This window comes from Erythrolamprus reginae, chromosome 10, assembly GCF_031021105.1.
Source record: "Erythrolamprus reginae isolate rEryReg1 chromosome 10, rEryReg1.hap1, whole genome shotgun sequence".
In the NCBI taxonomy this organism is placed as follows: domain Eukaryota; kingdom Metazoa; phylum Chordata; class Lepidosauria; order Squamata; family Dipsadidae; genus Erythrolamprus; species Erythrolamprus reginae.
Window position 1 is genome coordinate 15,551,460 of NC_091959.1, and position 22,070 is coordinate 15,573,529.

At 41.8% G+C, this 22,070-nt stretch overlaps 1 protein-coding gene across 4 annotated transcripts in view; it reads right to left on the reverse strand.

Annotated features, from left to right (window-relative positions):
• DENND4A (DENN domain containing 4A) overlaps positions 1-22,070 on the reverse strand; it is a 128,883-nt gene that overhangs the window by 61,597 nt on the left and 45,216 nt on the right. For all 4 annotated transcript variants that reach the window (XM_070762668.1, XM_070762667.1, XM_070762665.1 and 1 more), the window contains exons 5-11: positions 20,647-20,816; positions 18,834-19,060; positions 15,665-15,731; positions 14,663-14,721; positions 11,041-11,185; positions 5,248-5,423; positions 89-189 (exon numbers count right to left, since the gene is read on the reverse strand). In XM_070762668.1, coding sequence (XP_070618769.1) covers positions 89-189; positions 5,248-5,423; positions 11,041-11,185; positions 14,663-14,721; positions 15,665-15,731; positions 18,834-19,060; positions 20,647-20,816 — 945 coding nt within the window. The remainder of the gene's footprint in view (positions 1-88; positions 190-5,247; positions 5,424-11,040; positions 11,186-14,662; positions 14,722-15,664; positions 15,732-18,833; positions 19,061-20,646; positions 20,817-22,070) is intronic.

Below are 22,070 nucleotides of genomic sequence, written 5' to 3' on the forward strand. Positions count from 1 at the left end.
GCTCCTTCTTGTCATGAAAAAGGGTTTCACTATCATAGTGTACCACAACCACAATCACAGAGGCTCTTCTGGGCCCTCCTCAACTTACATGCTGCCAGCTGCTGATACAAGTGATTGAGAGTGCTCATCAGTTTCTTACAAGGTTTCTTCGGCAGGATCTTCCATGCGATCATTCGCTTATCTCCTGGCCTGGAATCCAAAGGGAAATGTTAGGGATTAAGAGCCACAGTGATGCAGTGGTTAGTACTGCAGGCTACGGTCCTCTGCACCTCTATAACTGTCTGGTTTGGTGCTGCAACCCAACAGGACCGACACAGACTTCAGAGGACAATCAGAACTGCAGAAAAAACAATTGCTGCCAACCTGCCTTCCCTTGAGGACCTGTATACTGCACGAGTCAAAAAGAGGGCAGGGAAAATATTTACTGACCCCTCACATCCTGGACACAAACTGTTTCAACTCCTACCCTCAAAACATTGCTACAGAGCACTGCACACCAAGACAACTAGACACAAGAACAGTTTTTTCCCGAACGCCATCACTCTGCTAAACAAATAATTTCCTCAACACTGTCAGACTTTTTACTAAATCTGCACTTCTATTTCTACTAGTTTTTCTCATCATTCCTATCACCCTTTTCCTCCCACTTAGGACTGTATGACTGTAACTTGTTGCTTATATCCTAAGATTTTTATTAATATTGTTTCTTCATTGCTTATTTGACCCCTATGACAATTGTTAAGTGTTGTACCACATGATTCTTGACAAATGTATATTTTATTTTATGTACGCTGAGAGCATATGCACCAAGACAAATTCCTTGTGTGTCCAATCACACTTGGCCAATAAAATTCCATTCCATTCTATTCTATTCTATTCTATTATTAACTTAATCAGTTAGATCTCAGAGAGTTGGCCTTCTCCGGGTCCCGTCGACTAAACGATGTTGTTTGGCGGGACCCAGGAGAAGAGCCTTCTCTGTGGCAGCCCCGACCCTCTGGAATCAACTCCCCCCCAGAGATCAGAATTGCCCCCACCCTCCTCGCCTTTCATAAGCTCCATAAAACCCACCTTTGTCATCAGGCATGGGGGAACTGAGATATTCCCTTCCCCCTAGGCCTATACAATGTATGCATGGTATGCTTGTGTGTATGTTTGATTTTTTAAATAAGGGTTTTTAAAATTATTTTAAATATTAGATTTATTTATTTATTTATTTAATTTATTTTATTTATTTATTCGATTTTTATACCGCTCTTCTCCTTAGACTCAGGGCGGCTTACAACATGTTAGCAATAGCACTTTTTAAACATGTTGTTACATGTTGTTTCATTATTGTTGTTAGCTGCCCCGAGTCTACGAAGAGGGGCGGCATACAAATCTAATAAATAATAATAAATATTAATAATTAACAACTGAAATGATTCACTTAACAACTGTGGAAAGGCAAATTGTGAAATGGGGCAAAACTCACTTAACAATAGTCTTGTTTAGTAACAGAAACGCTGGCTCAACTGGTAGTCCTAAGTTGAGGACTATCTGTACGATACAATTTTGATTAAAAGTAAATATCTACTTCTGCCTTCTTATCTGCAAGAAAATCATTTCTATAATCTAGAAGGACTCCCAGTTTGTGCTGCAGGTAGGGCTGGTTGGGAGAGAAACCAGGTGTTTCAGAGTCAAGCAGGAAATGAAGAGTCAGAGCGGTCCTTATTACATTATTATTATTATTATTGTTGTTGTTAAATTTATTTGCTGCCTATCTCGTGGTTTCAGGAGATTCTGCTTTTCCTTTCCTGGCATTCTTAATTCACCAATTAATCTTCCAATGGCAATGTAGATAGGATGACAAATTGCAGGAGAAAGGTTCCCTCCCCACCCAGTATGACCCAGCAAATATAAATAGAAGAACCAAATTTGAATATTTATTCCTTTCCTTCCTGGATGCGTGCACTCCAGCTTTCTGGGTGAAGATATTTATATTCTCAGCTTCTGCAGAAAAAGTTGCTTGTTGGCTTGGCAGAGTCATAAAAGGAAGTTCAGTTTTCTTGGAGCAGGTGACTATTGCTGGGTGCAAATGACAGATTCTTTAGTTGAGCGACAATACCCTTCATGGGGTATTGGCAGGGCTGAAATACAGCAGGCTCCGGAGAGCCCTTCATGGCATAGGTCTAGAATATCTCCGGGACTGCCTTCTGCCGCACGAATCCCAGCGACCGGTTAGGTCCCACAGAGTTGGCCTTCTCTGGGTCTCTTCGACGAAACAATGTTGTCTGGTGGGACCCAGGGGAAGAGCCTCCTCTGTGGCGGCCCCAACTCTCTGGAATCAACTCCCCCCAGAGATTAGGATTGCCCCCACCCTCCTTGCCTTTCGTAAACTCCTTAAAACCCACCTCTGTCGTCAGGCATGGGGGAATTGATTCCCCTGGGCCGTTTCTGTTTTATGTATGGTTTATATGAGATGTATGATTGCTTTTTATATGAATTGTTTTAATCAATTTGATTTGTACTGTTTATTGTTGTGAGCCGCTCCAAGTCTTCGGAGAGGGGCGGCATGCAAATCTAATTAATAATAATAATAATAATAATAATAATAATAATAATAATAATAATGGAAATTTTGAGCATTTTGGAGAACTGGTAGCAGAAATTTTTAGTAGTTCAGAGAACTGGTAAATACCCCTTCTGGCTGGCCCCAGACTGGGGTGGGAATGGAGATTTTGGAATATCCTTCCCCTGCCACACCCACCAAGCCACGCCCACAGAACTGGTAGTAAAAAAACCGGATTTGACCACTGTATTGGTTCTGTCGAGCATGCAACGCCCTGTTTGAAATTCTCTAGCTCTGCCATTCAATGGCGAAATGCTCAAATTTTAGCTCATGTGTTTGGGGTATATTTATATAAAGCCCTTCATGGCATCGGACCAGAATATCTCCGAGACCGACTTCTGCTGCACGAATCCCAGCGACCGATTAGGTCCCACAGAGTTGGCCTTCTCTGGGTCCCGTCAACTAAACAATGTCGGTTGGTGGGCCCCAGGGGAAGAGCCTTCTCTGTGACGGCCCCGACTCTCTGGAACCAGCTCCCCCCAGAGATTAGAACTGCCCCTACCCTCCTTGCCTTTCGTAAACTCCTCAAAACCCACCTTTGTCATCAGGCATGGGGGAATTGAAATATCTCCCCCGGGCCTATACAATTTATGTATGGTATGTTTGTATGTATGTCTGCTTAATAATGGGGTTTTTAAAATATTTTAAATTGTAAATTATTAGATTTGCTATGAACTGTTTTATTGTGTTATGAGCCGCCCCGAGTCTACGGAGAGGGGCGGCATACAAATCTAATAATAATAATAATAATAATAATAATAATAATAATAATAATAATAATAATAATAATATTTAAGAGTGACTTATAGCTTCCTACTAAAGTCCCACATGTCCATCCCCACCCAAAAAGGCTACACACGATAGGAAAATGCCCTTCCAGTGATACTGTGGTTTTACCAGTACATGATCATGACCTTCAATGTTCCCTGCCAGTATCCCACGAGCACAGTCAATGGGGAAGCCTGCAGGAATTCAGGAGTCACCATCGCATGAGATCCTTGTTTAACAATCTGCATAGTCCTCCTTAACAATGGCAGCTTGCCTAAGTTGCATGGGCAGGTGGCTTTTCCACTTACAACCTTGATGCTTAACAATGGAGTTTCCAGTTCTAACTAGGGTCATTAAATGAGGGCCATATGTACTGTACCAAGAGTAACCACGAATACCAAGTGTAACCATACACAAAATAGATTTCCAAGTTGAGAAGCAGTTAAACTTTGAATAAATTAGAATTCGTTCATCAAGGCAACTTCCTTTCCCTTTACAGACACATTTTCCCTGCGATCTTTCCTTTCGCTGGAGCTGCTTAAATCTAGATCATCTTAAGACATATTTTTTCACCCCAAGGAATTCAACTTTTTCTTGTAATAAAGCTCTTCCAAAGTACTAAGAATAATGGAAGACTATCTGCTAAGCGTTTAAAAGATTAATTTGTACGCGTCCAGCAAAAACAAATTGCTGAAGCAACCAATATGTCTTTGTCATTCACTAATGCACTCTTCCTGTAAAGCAAGGCAATAAAACAAAACAAAACAAACAGATAATAGTCCTTACATTAACATTTATCCTCTGATTCTAGTTTAGCATGGAACCTATTAGATAAAGGGCCAAGTATTCTCTTAATCTCACTACCTAGTTTAAAGCTAATGCCAGTTTATTGTGCAAGGCTATTGCAACAACACGAAATGGATTACAAGCACATGCTAAATAATTATATTTACTAAATGCAATTTGCCTCTGTGAGAGATCTAATATTCAAGGATTAAATGCTAATCTTTAAAACAATGCTTTTTAGTGGAATCAATTTACAGATTCAAATGTACGTTTGTCTACTGCGGAGTAAACAAGGGACAATACATGCAAATTAATTTTTATTTTATATTATTATTATTATTATTATTATTATTAATTAGATTTGTATGCCACCACTCTCTGCAGACTCGGGGCGGCTCACAACAGTGATAAAAAAACAATATACAATGACAAATCTAATATCAAAGTCTAAAATAACAATTTTACATTAAAAAACCTAAAAAACCCATTATATAAAAAGCATACATACAAACATACCATACATAAAACTACATAGGCAAGGCGAGATGTCTCAGTTCCCCCCATGCCTGACGGCAGAGGTGGGTTTTAAGAAGTTTACGAAAAGCAAGGAGGGTGGGGGTAATCCTAATCTCTGGGGGAAGCTGGTTCCAGAGGGCCGGGACCGCCACAGAGAAGGCCCTTCCCCTGGGTCCCACCAACCGACATTGTTTAATCGATGGGCCAACTCTGTGGAACCTAACCGGCCGCTGGGATTCGTGCGGCAGAAGGTGGTCTTGTAGATATTCTGGTCCGGTGCCATGAAGGGCTTTATAGGTCATAACCAACACTTTGAATTGTGACCTGAAACTGATCGGCAACCAATGCAGACTGTGGAATTAATTTTAATTAATTAATTTGTTTGTTTGTTTGGATTTGTATGCCGCCCCTTTCCGAGGACTCACGGAAATATGAACAGACCCTTAATTCCCTTCCCTGATAAATAATTTAGCAAACTTAGGGAAATTAATTTAAAACTCTGTCCCCTGAATTATGTCTTATCAAAAAAAAAAAAAGCAAACAAACAAGTCTCTCCAAATACTTACTGTGAAATGGTGTTTGTATCTAGGTCAACACAGCTAACATCTGGTGGAGGGTCATAAAGATCAAAATATCTGGAATCAATTCCCACTATGAATGGACATGGTGCACTCAGAACATCAGCCAAGGCTAGAGGGCAGAGAGGAATGTACGGGCACGGCCAGTGGAAAGGAAATATCATCTTTCAAAAGAGAAGAACAAACATGTTAAATGCAGATAGCCAGATGTGCTTCCAGAAAAACAGGGAGGACAACCTGTAACTCTTGAGCTAATTTCAACCTATCCAAAAATTTAGACCCTGAGCAAACAGCTCTGTGTTCCGAAAAGAGTATGTTCTAATCAGGGTCTATAGAGATTCTCAGTCCTCCAGGTCATAGTTGCCCCAAAGGTGCTTTTTCAAAGGGCAATTGGACTTTCTTGGGTTTTTCTATGAAGATGTTTCACTTCTCTTCCAAAAAGCTTCTTCAGTTCTGACCTGACCTTCAGTCAGAACAGAAGAAGCTTCTTGGATGAAAAGAGAAAGGCCTTCAAGGAAAAATCAAAGTCAAGTTGCTTTTTAAAAAAATTTATTGATTGAAATTTTTTTTAAAATTTATTTATTGACATTTTCCAAATTAAGAACAAAACAACATAAAACACAAACATATAAGATACACCTAGATAAAATACAATTCCACTAATACAGCTTTAGAGCATCGGAATTTTCCTTCTCAATTCGACATTCTCCCTAATTATGATTATTGTTTTATACATTTTTTATGTTTATCTATTCATTTTATACACCTTTAATTAATAGTTATACCAGTGTTTCCCAACCTTGGCAACTTGAAGATATCTGGACTTCAACTCCCAGAATTCCCCAGCCAGCATTTGCTGGCTGGGGTATTCTGGGAGTTGAAGTCCAAATATCTTCAAGTTGCCAAGGTTGGGAAACAGTGAGTTATACACTATTGTATTTATCAGTGATGGCGAATCTTTTTTTCCTTGGGTGCCAAAATAGCATGTGTGCGTGCTATGGCGCCTGCACGAGTGCCTATACGTACCTATAATTCAATGCCTGGGGAGGGCGAAAACAGTTTCCCCAGACCCCTGGAGGCCCTCCGCAGGGCAGAAGCGGCCTGGTTCCCAACTTCTGGTGGGCCCAGTAGGCTTGTGTTTCACCCTCCCCAGGCTCCAAAGGCTTCCCTGGAGCTAGGGAAGGGTAAAAACGCTCTCCCCCATCTGCCCAGAGGCTCTTTGGAAGCCAACAATGCCCTCTCAGAGCCTCTGTGCAAGCCAAAAATCAGCTGGCCGGCACACATATGCACGTTGGAACTGACGTGGGGCAACGGCTTGCGTGCCAGCAGATATGGCTCTGCATGCCACCTGTGCCACCTGTGCCATAGGTTCACCATCACTGGTATATATCATCTTACAACCGTTTAGATTTAAAGTTACATCTATCACAATTCCCCCCCCCCACTGTAACACCTCTTTTTTAGCTTAATTTACACATTGATTTTACAGTGATACCTCGTCTTACGAACCCCTCTTCATACGAACGTTTCGTGATACGAACCCGGTGTTTAAGACTTTTTTGCCTCTTCTTCCGAACTATTTTCATCTTACGAACTTGAGCCGTTGCTGCTGGGATGCCCCGCCTCCGGATTTCCGTTGCCAGCCGAAGTGCTGGGATTTCCCTGAGCCTCCCCTTGCTGGGATTCAAAGCAGCACCAGCAAAAATGAAGGGAATCCCAGCGAGGGGAGCCTCAGGGAAATCCCAGCAATGCAAGAACGGGCGCTTTGACTGGCAAAGGAAGTCCGGAGGGGGGGTTTCCCAGCGAGGGGAGGCTAAAGGAAACCCCAGCGCTTCGGCTGGCAACGGAAGTCTGGAGGTGGGGTTTCCCAGCAAGGGAAGCCTCAGGGGAATCCCAGCGCTTTGGCTGGTCATGGAAGTCCGGAGGCAGGGATTCCCAGCGAGGGCAGCCTCAGGGGAATCCCAGCGCTTCGGCTGGCAACGGAAGTTCGGAGGCGGGGATTCCCAGTGGCGCAAGGCAAAAGGGGTGTTTTTGGGGATGGGGTTGCACGCATTATTTGCTTTTACATTGATTCCTATGGGGAAAATTGCTTTGTTTTATGAACTTTTCTACTTACGAACCTGGTCACGGAACAAATTAAGTTCGTAAGATGAGGTATCACTGTACTTTTCTTTTTGAGCCAATCATGCCATCTGTTTCCTCTCTCTCTCTCTCTCAATTTCATTGTTAGTTTACTCATCTCTGCACATTCCAGCACCTTTTTTTATGACCACTGCATTCGGAGGGTTCTTTTCTTTCTTCCAATTTTGTGCAAACATGATTCTCGTTGCTGTTATGTGTTGTATGATATAGTAAATTTCTTTTCTAATATTTTCTTGTATTATTCCCCAAAGAAATAATTCTCGTTTCAATCTTTTGCTCCGTTATTTCCTCAATCCAATTTTTAATTTTCCTCCAATATTTCTTTGCGACGGGACATGTCCACCACATGAGGTAGAATGTTCCTTGTATAGGATTACATTTCCAACAGTTAAGTGACGTGTGTGGATACATTTTGGCCAGTTGCCTTTTGAAAAAGCACCTTTGGGATGTTCTGCTGAAGAAAAAGAGGATCTCAGACTATAAGCAACTCCAAGCATCTATTCATTGTTATTAGAAGATAGTCTTGGGTTGCTCGATTTATTGATTGTACTTATTGGTCTGTGACCAAAATAAAGCAGAATCTGTCTGATTCTGCTCCACCCTTCATGAAGACTAGCATATTATACCTGGAAAAAGGTTTTTCTTGACAAAAGAAAGGCTGTCTGTCTCTGAAGAAAAGGGAACACTCATAAACCATATTCCACTTTAAATACTGGTACATCATTATGGAAAGTAGCAATTCCTTTCTTTTAAAATATCAATTAGGCCTAAAATTTCACCATTCATATAGTATTAAAAGCCAAATAAGTAAGAATTTATAATTATTTGAACTAATTATTTTGAAGGTTTATAGATAGAGTGTAATAGTTTAAAAACAATATAAACATAGAGTTTTTGTTTTGTTTTCTTTATAGTATGATAAAGTTAGAAGTGTTATTTTTTATATTCTATTTTTTGAATAAGTATTTGATATTTTATAGATAAGAAACTTAATTAACATAAAGAATATAGAGTTAAACTTCACAAGAATATAATGTGCATGTGTGATATTTCTGTATTGATCTGATTATAGTTCGGTTTCTTTTTTCTGTATTAGTTAGACTTCTATGACAAGCGGAGCAATGGTAGCTCCTTAAATGTTTAATGTTGTTTGTTCTTGTCTGTCTTTAAAAATAAATAAAAATAAAATATCAATTAGGCCAATGGATAGGTATAATTGGGATGTTCTCATGAATAAACCGCTTGAAATAACAGTATATAATAACAACCCATGACTATTGATTGATATATTAGATTTATACCTGCCTTTTTCATCAACAAAGGGTGTTTTCTTTATCTCTGTTAATTTGTATGTAATGGAGAACCTTTGACTAGGACTGTGCTAATGATCTGAACTAGATGAATAATAGGGCTCCGCAGCCATCTGTACAAACATCCTCAGGAGGTGAAAGCAGAACAAACAAAATATTTAAAACATGACACTCAGTGTGAAGTGGAGGGCAGGAGGGGCTTATGCTAGCTCAGTGGAATTTTTGACTTCATTTCTTTGAACAACCGGCCCTCCTACCCACTCCACAAATGGGGTTCGAACCTCCTGCTGAGTTTGATCTGCAGCTGGTAAAACACTCTAAAACCGAAGAATTTTGCAAACAATAAAGGCCCATCACCACATCAGAACCAGAACATCAGAAGCAGTAGTGAGCTGCACCCGGTATGGGCCACGCTATAACGTGAGAGCGAAAATCGTGATGCGCACGCAGCTACCGATGTGCATCTGCATGTGCCCAGGCAAGATTCAGCTTCTGCACATGTACCACATGCAAAATCTCACGCGAGAATGCTCGTGCGTGCGAGGTTTTGCTGATTCTCGGTGGTTTTTTGCTTCTGTGCATGCGCAGAAGCAAATAAATCACCGAAAATCGGCGAAATTGCCTGAGCACCCTTGTGCGACATTTTGCATCCTACACATGCGCGCGCACCCTAGATGTGTGCACCCCTGCACCGGTCACCAGGAGCGCCAGTGATGGGCAGCCCTTCAGAAGGGACTTTGGAGATATTCTGGTCCAACCTCCTGCTCAAGTAGGAGACCCTATACCAGTGATGGCAAACCTTTTTTTCCCTCGGGTGCCGAAATAGTGTGCGCATGCACTATTGCACATGTGTGAGTGCCCACACCCATAATTCAATGTCTGGGGAGGGCAAAAACAGCTTCCCCCACCCCCTTGGAGGCCAGAAACAGACTGTTTTGCAACTTCTGATGGGCCCAGTAGGCTTGTTTTTCGCCCTCCCCAAGCTTCAAAGGCTTCCTGGGAGCCGAAGGAGGGTAAAAATGCCCTCTCCTATCCCCAAGGCTCTCTGGAAGCCAAAAGCACCTTCCTAGGCCTCTGGGAGCCAAAAATCAGCTGGCTGGCCCACACATGCATGTTGGAGCTGAGCTAGGGCAGCAGCTCATGTGCCAGCAGATACGGCCCTGCGTGTCACCTGTGGCCCCCGTGCCATAGGTTTGCCATCACTGCCCTATACAATTCCAGATAAATGGCTGTCCAGTCTCTTCTTAAAAGCCTTGTTCTCACTATCCAGAAATTTCTCCTTACTTCTAGGTTGGATCTCTCTTTAGTGATCTTCCGTTTTTTATTTCTTGTCTGGTGCTTTGGAGAATAGGTTAAGAACATAAGAAGAGACCTGCTGAATCAGGCCAAAGCCCATCAAGTCCAGCATTCTGTGTCACACAGTGGCCCATCGATTGTATATGGGGATCTTGAGCAGAAAGAGAAGGCAAGACCCTCCCTTTCCCTTGACCCCCAACAAATGGTACTCAAGGGAATCCTGCCTGCCTCAACCAACATAGAGGCGGCACGTGGACATCCGTTTCAATAACCAGGTTGCCCCCATCTTCTTTCAGTCAACCCCTTAAATATTGGAAGACTGCTATCATATCACTCCCAATCCTTAGACTAGACGTATCTAGGTCACACAAACATTCATCCCTTCTAGTAGGTCCAAATCCACCATAGCCCATTTTAAATTTAACTAAAATAGAACAGGTAGTGCTTGACCTACAACCAAAGTTTCCATTGCTAAGCAAGGCAGTTGTTAAGTGGGCTGTGTGTCATTTTACAACCTTTTAAATTAATTTCATTTAATTTATTCGACTTCTATGCCGCCCAATCCTGTAGGATTCAGAGCGGGTTACAACAATAAAAACAATACAATGGTACAATAATAAAACAACAATAAATAAAACCTCATAACCCTAACAAACCCAATTATAAACACCCCCCCAAAAAAACAATCTAACAAAACATCCATACCAAACAAACAGGGTTTAGGCACATCTGGTATTAAAGTTCACAGTTTTGCCACAGTTTTAAAGTGTATTGTTGTAATTGATAAGTGAATCATGAGGTTTTTATAAAAAACAAAATCTGAGCCATATAGGACTTTATAGGTAATAACCAATGCTTTAAATTGTGTTCAGAGATCGATTAGAAGCACAATGCAGCACTGTTATAAATTGTAATAATTATTTTTAGGGGCCCTGAGCTTTAAAAGATATTTTACAGTCAGTTAGTTGGGGAGGGGGATATTTTCCATTATCTTAATTTGAAAATACTTGTTTGAGAAATTGTCACAACTTACAGAGACCAGGGCTTCGGTTACGCTGGTGAGGACTGAAGGGCGTAAGGAGTGGATGAGTATTTTATGTTCTGTCACTGCAAAGACTAGGAGATTTATAGCATTCTCGGGTCCCAGATTCTGCAGAAGAGCAGAAAACTTCCCTCCGCTATTAATAAAAAAAGGAACAGGGATAAATACTAGAAATGGCTTTCTCCCCCCCAAGAACCAAACCACATTTCCCCCCAATGTTAGCCCAGCAACCAATGATGCAGCATACGGGTTTTCAACGACAAGTTTAAGCAATGCTAAAATTACATAGCACAGGATAGATTAAAAAGCAGTTTTACATTTGGCACTCCATTAACTTATAAAGTTGTAGAGTGAAGTTTGTGAATTAACATGTGCGCACAGCACAGCCAGAAATGGACTTAGTTCACTGCAAACAAGTCATTTGAGATCAAACAAACCAGGCTTGGAACCCTCCTCACTCTCTCTGAACCTGGTGTCATTCTTCCCTGGTTTCAATAACTTCAAGGTTCACAAATCAAGAACAAATTGTCATTTAGCTTTGACTGGTTTCCCCAGCTTGACTGGAAAGTCACACTTCCCATTTTTAGTGTGCTTGACCTCCTCGCCTGGAGAAAAACCGCAAACCGGAAACTGATTTTCATAATATTTATTTATTTATTTGCTTTCTTAATACATCTGTCGTCAACTGCCCCAATCTTAAGAGCTGAGTAATCTACCACAAAATGAAACAAACCAGAAACAATATAAGCGGCGTTTCCCAGGATTAGCCATTTTGGGGTTCTGGACATCAATTCCCAGATTTCCACTGCCAGCATGGCCATCAAGAAGAATTCTGACAACTGAAATCCCTAGAAATGGCCAGTGTTGGGAAATACTGCACTAAAGTAAGCATCAAATAGTCCTTGATTTACAACAATTAAGCCCAAAATTTATGTTGCTTCGCGACACTTCAATTGAACTTTGCTCCGTTTTACAATCTTTCTTCCTACAGTTGTTAAGTGAATCACTGCAGTTGTTAATCTGTATAGTCTGTATAGTCTGAAGGACAGAAGGAAAAGGGGGGACATGATCGAAACATTTAAATATGTTAAAGGGTTCAATAAGGTCCAGGAGGGAAGTGTTTTTAATAGGAAAGTGAACACAAGAACAAGGGGACACAATCTGAAGTTAGTTGGGGGAAAGATCAAAAGCAACATGAGAAAATATTATTTTACTGAAGGAGTAGTACATCCTTGGAACAAACGTCCAGCAGACGTGGTTGGTAAATCCACAGTAACTGAATTTAAACATGCCTGGGATAAACATAGATCCATCCTAAGATAAAATACAGGAAATAGTATAAGGGCAGACTAGATGGACCATGAGGTCTTTTTCTGCCGTCAGACTTCTATGTTTCTATGTTAAGCTTAGAAACATGGCTGTTAAGTGAATCTGGGTTCCCCAATGACTTGGCTTGTTGGTAGGTTGCAAAAGGAGACACTGTAACCGTCATAAAAACTGGTTGTCAAGCATCCAAAATTTGATCACAGGACTGAATTTTTATCATGTTGCAGCGGTCCTAAACGCTAAAGACGGGCTACAAAAATGGTGGAAGGTTTTAAGCATAAAACTTATCAGGAAAGACTTCATGAACTCAATCTGTATAGTCTGGAGGACAGAAGGGAAAGGGGGGACATGATCAAAACATTTAAATATGTTAAAGGGTTAAATAAGGTTCAGGAGAGAAGTGTTTTTAATAGGAAAGTGAACACAAGAACAAGGGGGCACAATCTGAGGTTAGTTGGGGGAAAGATCAGAAGTAACGTGAGAAAACATCTATCTATGTATCTATGTATCTATCTATGTATCTATCTATGTATCTATCTATGTATCTATGTATCTATGTATCTATCTATCTATCTATGTATCTATCTATCTATCTATCTATCTATCTATCTATCTATCTATCTATCTATCTATCTATCTATCTATCTATCTATCTATCTGATTTGTATGCCGCCCCTCTCCGTAGACTCGGGGCGGCTCACAGCAAGAGTATTGGAAAGAGTATTGGATGCTTGGAACAAACTTCCAGCAGACGTGGTAGATAAATCCACAGTAACTGAATTTAAACATGCCTGGGATAAACATAGATCCATCCTAAGATAAAATACAGGAAATAGTATAAAGGCAGACTAGATGGAACATGAGGTCTTTTTCTGCCGTCAATCTTCTATGTTTCTATGTAAAATGGCCATGTGCTGCTGTAACTTTGAATGGTCACTAAACGAATGATTGCTAAGTCAAGGACTACCTGTAGGACAATTATCTCAGTATTCCCCCCCCCATCATGTGATCAAAATAAACATGACGACTGACACGTATATATGAGGGTTGCAGTGTCCCGGGATCACGTGATCACCTTTTGCAACTTTCTAACAGGTATAGTCAACGGGGAAGCCAGATTCACTTAACAACCGTGTGAGTGACTTAACAACTGCAGTGATTCATATAACAACTGTGACAAGAAAGGTCATAAAAAGAGGCGGAACTCACTTAGCAACTGTCTTGGTTAGCAATGGAAATGTTGGGCTGGCAGTGATTGTAAGTTAAGGGGCTGCCCGAGTAGGCGGGAAAAGAAAAGCAGAATAAATCCAGGTGCAACTGCTCTGTAGTGTAAAGTTTCCATTTTTAAATGGGCAATTTTTATAGATTTATTTTTCTGTTTCATTTTCCTCATTGCAAACTTTAAGAGTTAGAGAGGAAATTAATTATTCTTTCTTGATATACTGTATTTATATACAGTGATACCTTGTCTTACAAACTTAATTGGTTCCGGGACGAGGTTCTTAAGGTGAAAAGTTTGTAAGACGAAACAATGTTTCCCATAGGAATCAATGGAAAAGCGATTAATGCGTGCAAGCCCAAAATTCACCCCTTTTGCCAGCCAAAACGCCCATTTTTGCGCTGCTGGGATTCCCATGCGGCTCCCCTCCATGGGAAACCCCACCTTCGGACTTCTGTGTTTTTGCGATGCTGCAGGAGAATCCCAGCAGGGGAATCCCAGCAGCATAAAAACGAGCACTTCGCTGGCAACGGAAGTCCAAAGGTGGTTTCCCAGCGAAGGGAGCATCAGTGAAATCGCAGCATCGCAAAAACACCAAAGTCCTCGAAACCCCACCTCCGGACCTCTGTGTTTTTGCGATGCTGCGATTTCACTGAGGCTCCCCTCGCTGGGAAACCCCACCTCCGGACTTCTGTTGCCAGCGAAGCGCCTGTTTTTGTGCTGCTGGGATTCCCCTGCAGCATCACAAAAACATGGAAGTCCAGAGGTGGGGTTTCCCATGGAGGGGAGCCTCAGGGGAATCCCAGCAGTGCAAAAATGGGTGCTTCGCTGACAATGGAAGTCCAGAGGTGGGGCATCCCAGCGGCGGCGGCGGGTTTGTAAAGTGAAAATAGTTTGGAAGAAGAGGCAAAAAAATCTTAAACCCCAGGTTTGTATCTCGAAAAGTTTGTAAGATGAGGTATCACTGTATTTTTATTGTTGTCTTCTTCATTAATTTCCAAATTAGCTTATTCATCCCTCACATAACAGCATACAAATATATACACACGCACATATATTTTTACTTGCCTCAGTGGTAGAGGTGATGATATGGGCTGACTAAGAATCAGATTATCATGGGGTGATAGCTATAAAACAATAAAAGCATGGTTTTTATATTTACCTAAAGATTTAAATATCAAGCAATTTGTTTGTATGGAAAATATATTGCTGTCACAGAATTAAGACCGCTGCTGTAGACTTGAAAAACATGATGGTTAAATATGCAGATCTCTAATGTTTAAAAAAAGTATAAAGATATATTAACATGAAATAGATATTATGGTTTGACTCCAGAATTTCACGCAGCTTCAACTGCTGTTCTGTCTGCTTGCAAATTCTATAAAACTGGTTAAATAATTTATTACAGATGTCCTTTCCCAAAAAAATCCCAGGGAGTGCCCAGAAAAAAAATATGCAAGCTCAATATTTTTAAAACTGCCAGATATCTTTTTTTTTTTTTGTAATTCACCTCCCACATCACATACATTGCAGCTTTTAAACTTTAATACAGAATTGATTTCCATAAAGGGAAAATTTCCACCAATCAGACTGAATTGTGAAATGATTTAAAATAGCAAATAAAGGTATTTTGGGGTAGGGCCCAAGAAAGTTTGAAAATATAATTGAATTCTATATCAAATGTGTCTGGGGTTTGTTTTAAAAAAATGGTCCAAAAATATTTATCGTTGGACAAATTTAACATGCCAACTTTCCAGAAAATATATTTTTTTTAAATTAGTATCTGATAATCTAGCTTTATTTTATAATGATAACATTAAGAAAAAGCCAATCTTTTTCATTTACCAACTGATCCTAGGCCTAGATATATTTAAAAAGTAGCCCTGTAAGCTAAATAAGCAGCCTTGTAACATAAAAAGTGTGACTGATACACATTTCTTGATGACTTCCAGTACTGAGTAGCAAATGTGTGGTTCCAAGCCTGTAACATTTTTACAATGTCTTTTGTTTTTAATGGAACCTACCCATCTGAATAAATGTATGAACAGAATGAAATGAATTCACACTTACCTGAACTAAAATCCTTGGTCTTTGTGGAGATGGAAAAGGAACCTTGTGCATAAAATGGGAAATATGCCTAAGGAGGGAATAATGACTTTGTCTTAAGAAAAACAAATAAATCAGCATTTATTTATAGAATGCATGCTAGGCTTTTAATACAGTATATCATATTCAACAAGCTAAGAGAATATACAGTGATCCCTTGATTTTCGCAGGTTCAAACTTCGTGAAACGGCTATACCACGGTTTTTCAAAAAATATTAATTAAAAAATACTCCGCGGGTTTTTTTTCTATACCACGGTTTTTCCCACCCGATGACATCATATGTCATCGTCAAACTTTCGTCCGCCTTTAATAAATATTTTTTAAAATAAACTTTAATAAATAAACATGGTGAGTAATGATCTAAATGGTTGCTAAGGGAATGGGAAATTGCAATTTAGGGATTTAAAGTGTTAAGGGAAGGCTTGTGATACTGTTCGTGGCCAAAAATAGTGTATTTACTTCCGCATCTCTACTTCGCGGAAATTCGACTTTCGCGGGCGGTCTCGGAACGCATCCCCCGCGAAAAGCGAGGGAACACTATATCCTTCGGACTCTTGGTTTATTGCTTGCAAAGAGGAGCAGGTTTATAGCTTGCAAAGATTAAACCCATTTGAAACTAAGCAGAGATCTATCGATCGATTGATCCATAGATCCTCAGATTCAGACAGAAAGCTAAACAGTGGCCAGTTTAGTAAGATCTCAGTTGCAGGTTGAGCTAAAGAAACAAACTGGGGAACAAACACCCCCAGTGTACTTTTGATGGGTCATAAACAGTAATCTGAAGAATTTTGGTCTAACGGTTGGTACAAACGCATTATAGTATCATCGATCATGTGAAAAGAAAACAGGAGGACTCCTCTATGGCCAGTATACATTCCATCAATATCACACAAGAGATTTTGCTTTTAGACGTTTGCTTTTTATAACAGCAGTTCAATATAAAACGGATGGAATAAACCTCTGCTGGGCCCCAAACTCTAAAAGGCAATGGCAAAAAAGCCAAATAGCGTAATTTTTGGACTATAAGACGCACTCTCCGCCCTCAATCACACAATACAGTAGTCCCTCACCTATCGCTGGTGTTACGTTCCAGACCCGGCCGCGATAGGTGAAATCCGCGATGGGGAATTTATCGACTGATAGTACTTATTTAAGTATTTATATTGTAATTGTTTGGTAAGTTTTCATTGTTTTAAGTGTTTATAAACCCTTCCCACACAGTATTTATTTTAGATACAGTATTTAAATACAGTATTTACAATTTTAGATTTTATTTTATTTTTGAAAAACCTGCCAATCGAGTTCGGCAGGCTGTTTAAATCTGCCGATCGGCTTCCTCAGAAACCCGCGATGAAGTGAAGCCGCAGTAGGTGAAGCGCGGTATAGCGAGGGACTACTGTACTAGGACGAGGGGGCAATCTCTAAAGCTCATAGGTAAGAAAGTGAGGACAAATCAAGGGAAATATTTCTTCACCCAGAGGGTCGTTGGTTTATGGGATTCACTTCCAGAAGAGGTCGTGACAGCTGTCAGCCTGGATAGCTTCAAGGCAGGATTAGACAGATTCATGGATGCCAAGTGATTGGTGGTGATTGAAATGGATGTCCGTGTGCCGCCTCTATGTTGGTTGAGGCAGGCAGGGTTCCCTTGAGTACCATTTGTTGGGGGTCAGGGGAAAGGGAGGGTCTTGCCTTCTCTTTCTGCTCAAGATTCCCATGGACAATTGGTGGGCCACCGTGTGACACAGAATGCTGGACTCAATGGGCTTTGGCTTGATTCAGCAGGGCTCTTCTTAGGTTCTTATGGTTGGATCGGCCCCTGTAATATCGATGATCAACTGTTCCAGGCTGTGGAGATCGCCACCTCCGTGTGCCTCATTTTCGGCCTCTGGGTATCTCGGTTTCCACATGTCCTGTTTGGTGGCGAGAGGTGACAGCAGCAATCCCCCGCAGCCTTGGACAGGCTAAAAACAGGACACGCAGAGGTCAAAAATGGGGTATGCAGAGGTTGAAAATGGGGTGCAGGGGCAGTGATCCCCGCAGCCTGCAACGCCTGATTGTTGGTATTCCAAGAGGCCAATCCAACCGCTAATCAGTTGCTCGTACTAAATCAGGCTGTGCTGAAGATGACCAGGCTGTTTGCTGCAAGGAGCAAATTGCTGAGAGGCAGAAGCAGATTTTATTCTTGTTTTCCTCCCCAAAAGCTAGTTGCATCTTATAGTCCATAGCATCTTACAGTTCCAAAAATACAGCATTTCCTTTCCTATCCCCAACAGAGGTGTCATCATATCATTGTTGGGCCCTGTCTCCCCACCACTATCCTCGAAGCTATCCCTAGATTAGAGGTGTCAAATTCGATTTCATTAAGGTTTGTGTTTGACTTCTGGGGGAGGGGAGGTGTATGGCCAGCTCGACACCACTTGTGTTGGGAGCAGTTGTGGTGGCCAAGTGCTAAAGCAGGACTTTCGTCAGACCCTCCTTCATTATAATCTCCTTCCTTCCTTCCTTCCTTCCTTCCTTTCCTTCCTTCTTTCCCTCCCTTTCACTTCATTCTCTTCTTCTTCCTTCCCCTCTTTCCTTCTTTTTCCTTCCTTGCTTTCCTTCTTTCCTTTCCTTCCTTCCTTCTTTCCCTCCCCTCCACTTCATTCTCTTCTTCTTCTTCCTTCCCCTCTTTCCTTCTTTTTCCTTCCTTCCTTCTTTCCCTCCCTTTCACTTCATTCTCTTCTTCTTCTTCCTTCCCCTCTTTCCTTCTTTTTCCTTCCTTGCTTTCTTCCCATCTTCTCTTCTTTTTTTAGGTCTTTCCTCCTTTTCCTTTCTCCTTTCCTGTCCCTTCTTACTTGCTCAAATGCAAAAGGGGAAACATTTTGTTTTTAGATTATTTTGCTGGCCCTCTGCCAATGAAAATGGAGCCTGGGCCCCCCCACCCACTATCAGGTTTGCATTACAGCAGACCAGGAAAGGAAAAAAAGAATGATCAAATTTGAGGGGGGGGGGGGGCGACAGGAATTGGGGTGACACCAGGCAGCCTGCACCAGTTACTAAGGGCATAGGCTGGTTCAAATGCCTTTTCCACAGAAATCATCAAAATTATGACAGTTAATGATGTGTGGAACTCAAAATACCCCTTCAACTTACTTCTCAATAGGAAGGACATGTGGACCAGATATTGAGTAGCGGTAAAGAAAAGTGAGAAATTTCTTGAACGCATCGAAGAACGGCCAGTGGGACAGCAGGCAGATGCACTTGTTAGTCTGAATGGTTTTGGAACTGGGTAGGGCCATGACGCCAAGTTGAGACTTCTGTTTTTCTGTCAGGCTTTCCTCGGAGTATGTTTCATAGAACTGAATAGCAGCACCATAGACCTGTAAGTGACAGTACATTTAATTTAAGTGACATGGGCATTCTGCATCTGCCAAGTTTTTCCTCCAGGCCTAAGACATTCAAATATATCTGCCATGGCAACATTCAAATGTAAGGCATACTGTATCTGCTTACAAACACGGCAAATGTGCTTTTAGGAATCTGGAAAAATAAAAATAATTCAGTTCAATTCAATTTATTAGATTTGTATGCCGCCCCTCTCCGAAGACCCGGGGCGGCTCACAACAGTAATAAAACAATATTATAGCGAAACAAATCTAATATTAAAAAAGCATATAAAACACTATCATATTAAAAAGCAAAAAGCACATACATACCAAACATAAATATAAAAATATTTTAAAAGCCTGGGGAAAAAAGTGTCTCAACTCCCCCGTGCCTGGCGGTATAGATGGGTCTTGAGTAATTTACGGAAGACAAGAAGGATGGGGGAAGTTCTAACCTCTGGGGGGAGTTGATTCCAGAGGGCCGGGGCCGCCACAGAGAAGGCTCTTCCCCTGCGGCCCGCCAAACGACATTGTTTAGTCGACAGGACCCGGAGAAGGCCAACGCTGTGGGACCTCACTGGGATTCGTGCGGCAGAAGGCGGTCCCTGAGATAATCTGGCCCGGTGCCATGAAGGGCTTTATAGGTCATAACCAACACTTTGAATTGTGACCGGAAACTGATCAGCAACCAATGCAGACTGCGGAGTGTTGGTGTGACATGGGCATACCTGGGGAAGCCCATGATTGCTCTCACAGATGCATTCCTCACGATCTGAAGTTTCCGAACACTCTTCAAAGGTAGCCCCATGTAGACAGCATTACAGTAGTCGAGCCTCGAGGTGATGAGGGCATGAGTGACTGTGAGCAGTGACTCCCAGTCTAAGTAGGGCCGCAACTGGTGCACCAGGCGAACCTGAGCAAACGCAGTTGTTAAGTGAATCTGGCTTTCCCCTTAACTTTGCTTGTCAGGAAAGGGGCAAAAAGGGATCACATGATCCAGGGACACTGTATCCGTCATAAATATGAGTCATTTGCCAAGCGTCTGAATCACATGGCCATGGGAATGCAGCAACTGTCGTTAAGTGTGAGGAATGGTCATAAGTCACTTTTCCCAGTGCTGTTGTAACTTTGAATGGTCACTAAACAGATGGTTGTAAGTCGAGGACTAGCTGTATTTGTATGAGACAAAAAGAAAATAAGATGGCTGGACAGATGCACTGAATGTGGCAAAGAGACATGGAAAAAAAGAAAAAACTGCAGGTAGAGTGCTGTACTGCAGGCCACCAAAGCTGACTGTAGATCTGTAGGTCAGCGGTTCAAATCTCATAACCGGCTCAAGGTTGACTCAGCCTTCCATCCTTCCAAGGTGGGTAAAATGAGGACCCGGATTGTGGGAGGCAATATTCTGGCTCTGTTAAAAAGTGCTATTGCTAACACGTTGTGAGCCGCCCTGAGTCTAAGGAGAAGGGCGGCATTAAAAAAATCGTATAAATAAATGAATGAATGAATGAATGAATGAATGAATGAATGAATGAATGAATGAATGAATGAATGACAGTTGAGGATAAATTGGATCGTACCTTTTCAGCTGAGGCTCCAGTGAGCACAAAGGTAGAAAATACTGGGAGGGGGTATTTGCTGTTGGAAGGCCAGCATTCAATTGTCGCCCCCATTGGCAAACAGAAGAGAGGGACCGACTCTGGTAGAGGAAACGAATCGTAGTCTTTTTCTGGATATCTGCATATGAGACCTAGAGAAAGCAATTTTCCGTGTCATTCAAAGTTTATGTGCATAAAGGGGGGGGGGGGAGGTAATATATATACAGTGATATCTCGTCTTACAAACGCCTCGTCATACAAACTTTTCGAGATACAAACCCGGGGTTTAAGATTTTTTTGCCTCTTCTTCCAAACTATTTTCACCTTACAAACCCACCGCCGCCACTGGGATGCGCCGCCTCCAGACTTCCGTTGCCAGTGAAGCACCCGTTTTTGCGCTGCTGGGATGCCCCTGAAGCTCCCCTCCATGGGAAACCCCACCTCTGGACTTCCGTGTTTTTGTGATGCTGCATGGGAATCCCAGCAGGGGAATCCCAGCAGCGCAAAAACGGGCGCTTCACTGGCAACGGAAGTCCAGAGGTGGAGTTTCCCAGCAAGGGGAGCCTCAGTGAAATAGCAGCATCGCAAAAACACAGAGGTCCGGAGGTGGGGCTTTGAGGACTTTGGTGTTTTTGCGATGCTGCAATTTCACTGATGCTCCCCTTGCTGGGAAACCCCACCTCCGGACTTCCGTTGCCAGCGAAGTACTCGTATTTGTGATGCTGGGATCCCCTGCTGGGATTTCCCTTGCAGCATCACAAAAACACAGAAGTCCGGAGGTGGGGTTTCCTATGGAGGGGAACCTCAGAGGAGTCCCAGCAGTGCAAAAATGGGTGCTTCGGCTGCCAAAAGGGGTGAATTTCGGGCTTGCACGCATCAATCACTTTTCCATTGATTCCTATAGGAAACATTGTTTCGTCTTACAAACTTTTCACCTTAAGAACCTCGTCCCGGAACCAATTAAGTTTGTAAGACAAGGTATCACTCTATATGAACTCTAATCATCATCTTAATTTAACAACCTCATAATCCTTTGTGAGCTGGAGTCTGGGCAACTGAATGGAGTTAGCATAGTGTTTTTATGCCCGAATGCCTTTCCTGTCGCCAGTGCAGAGTTTTTTTCAGCAGATACAGTCTCATTATGCCCAGAGAGAGAAATATCTGACTCTACCAAGGATTGAACTCACAGTCTCTTCATTGTGAGGTGAGAGCTGCACCTCTAGGCCACCGCGCCACTCTCTATATATCAGTGGTTCTCAACCTTTCTAATGCCGCGATCCCTTAACACAGTTCCTCATGTTGTGGTGACCCCCAACTATAAGTGTAGCGTCAATTCTCCCAACAGAGCTGTAAGCTGATTGGCAGGAATAATAATAATAATAATAATAATAATAATAATAATAATA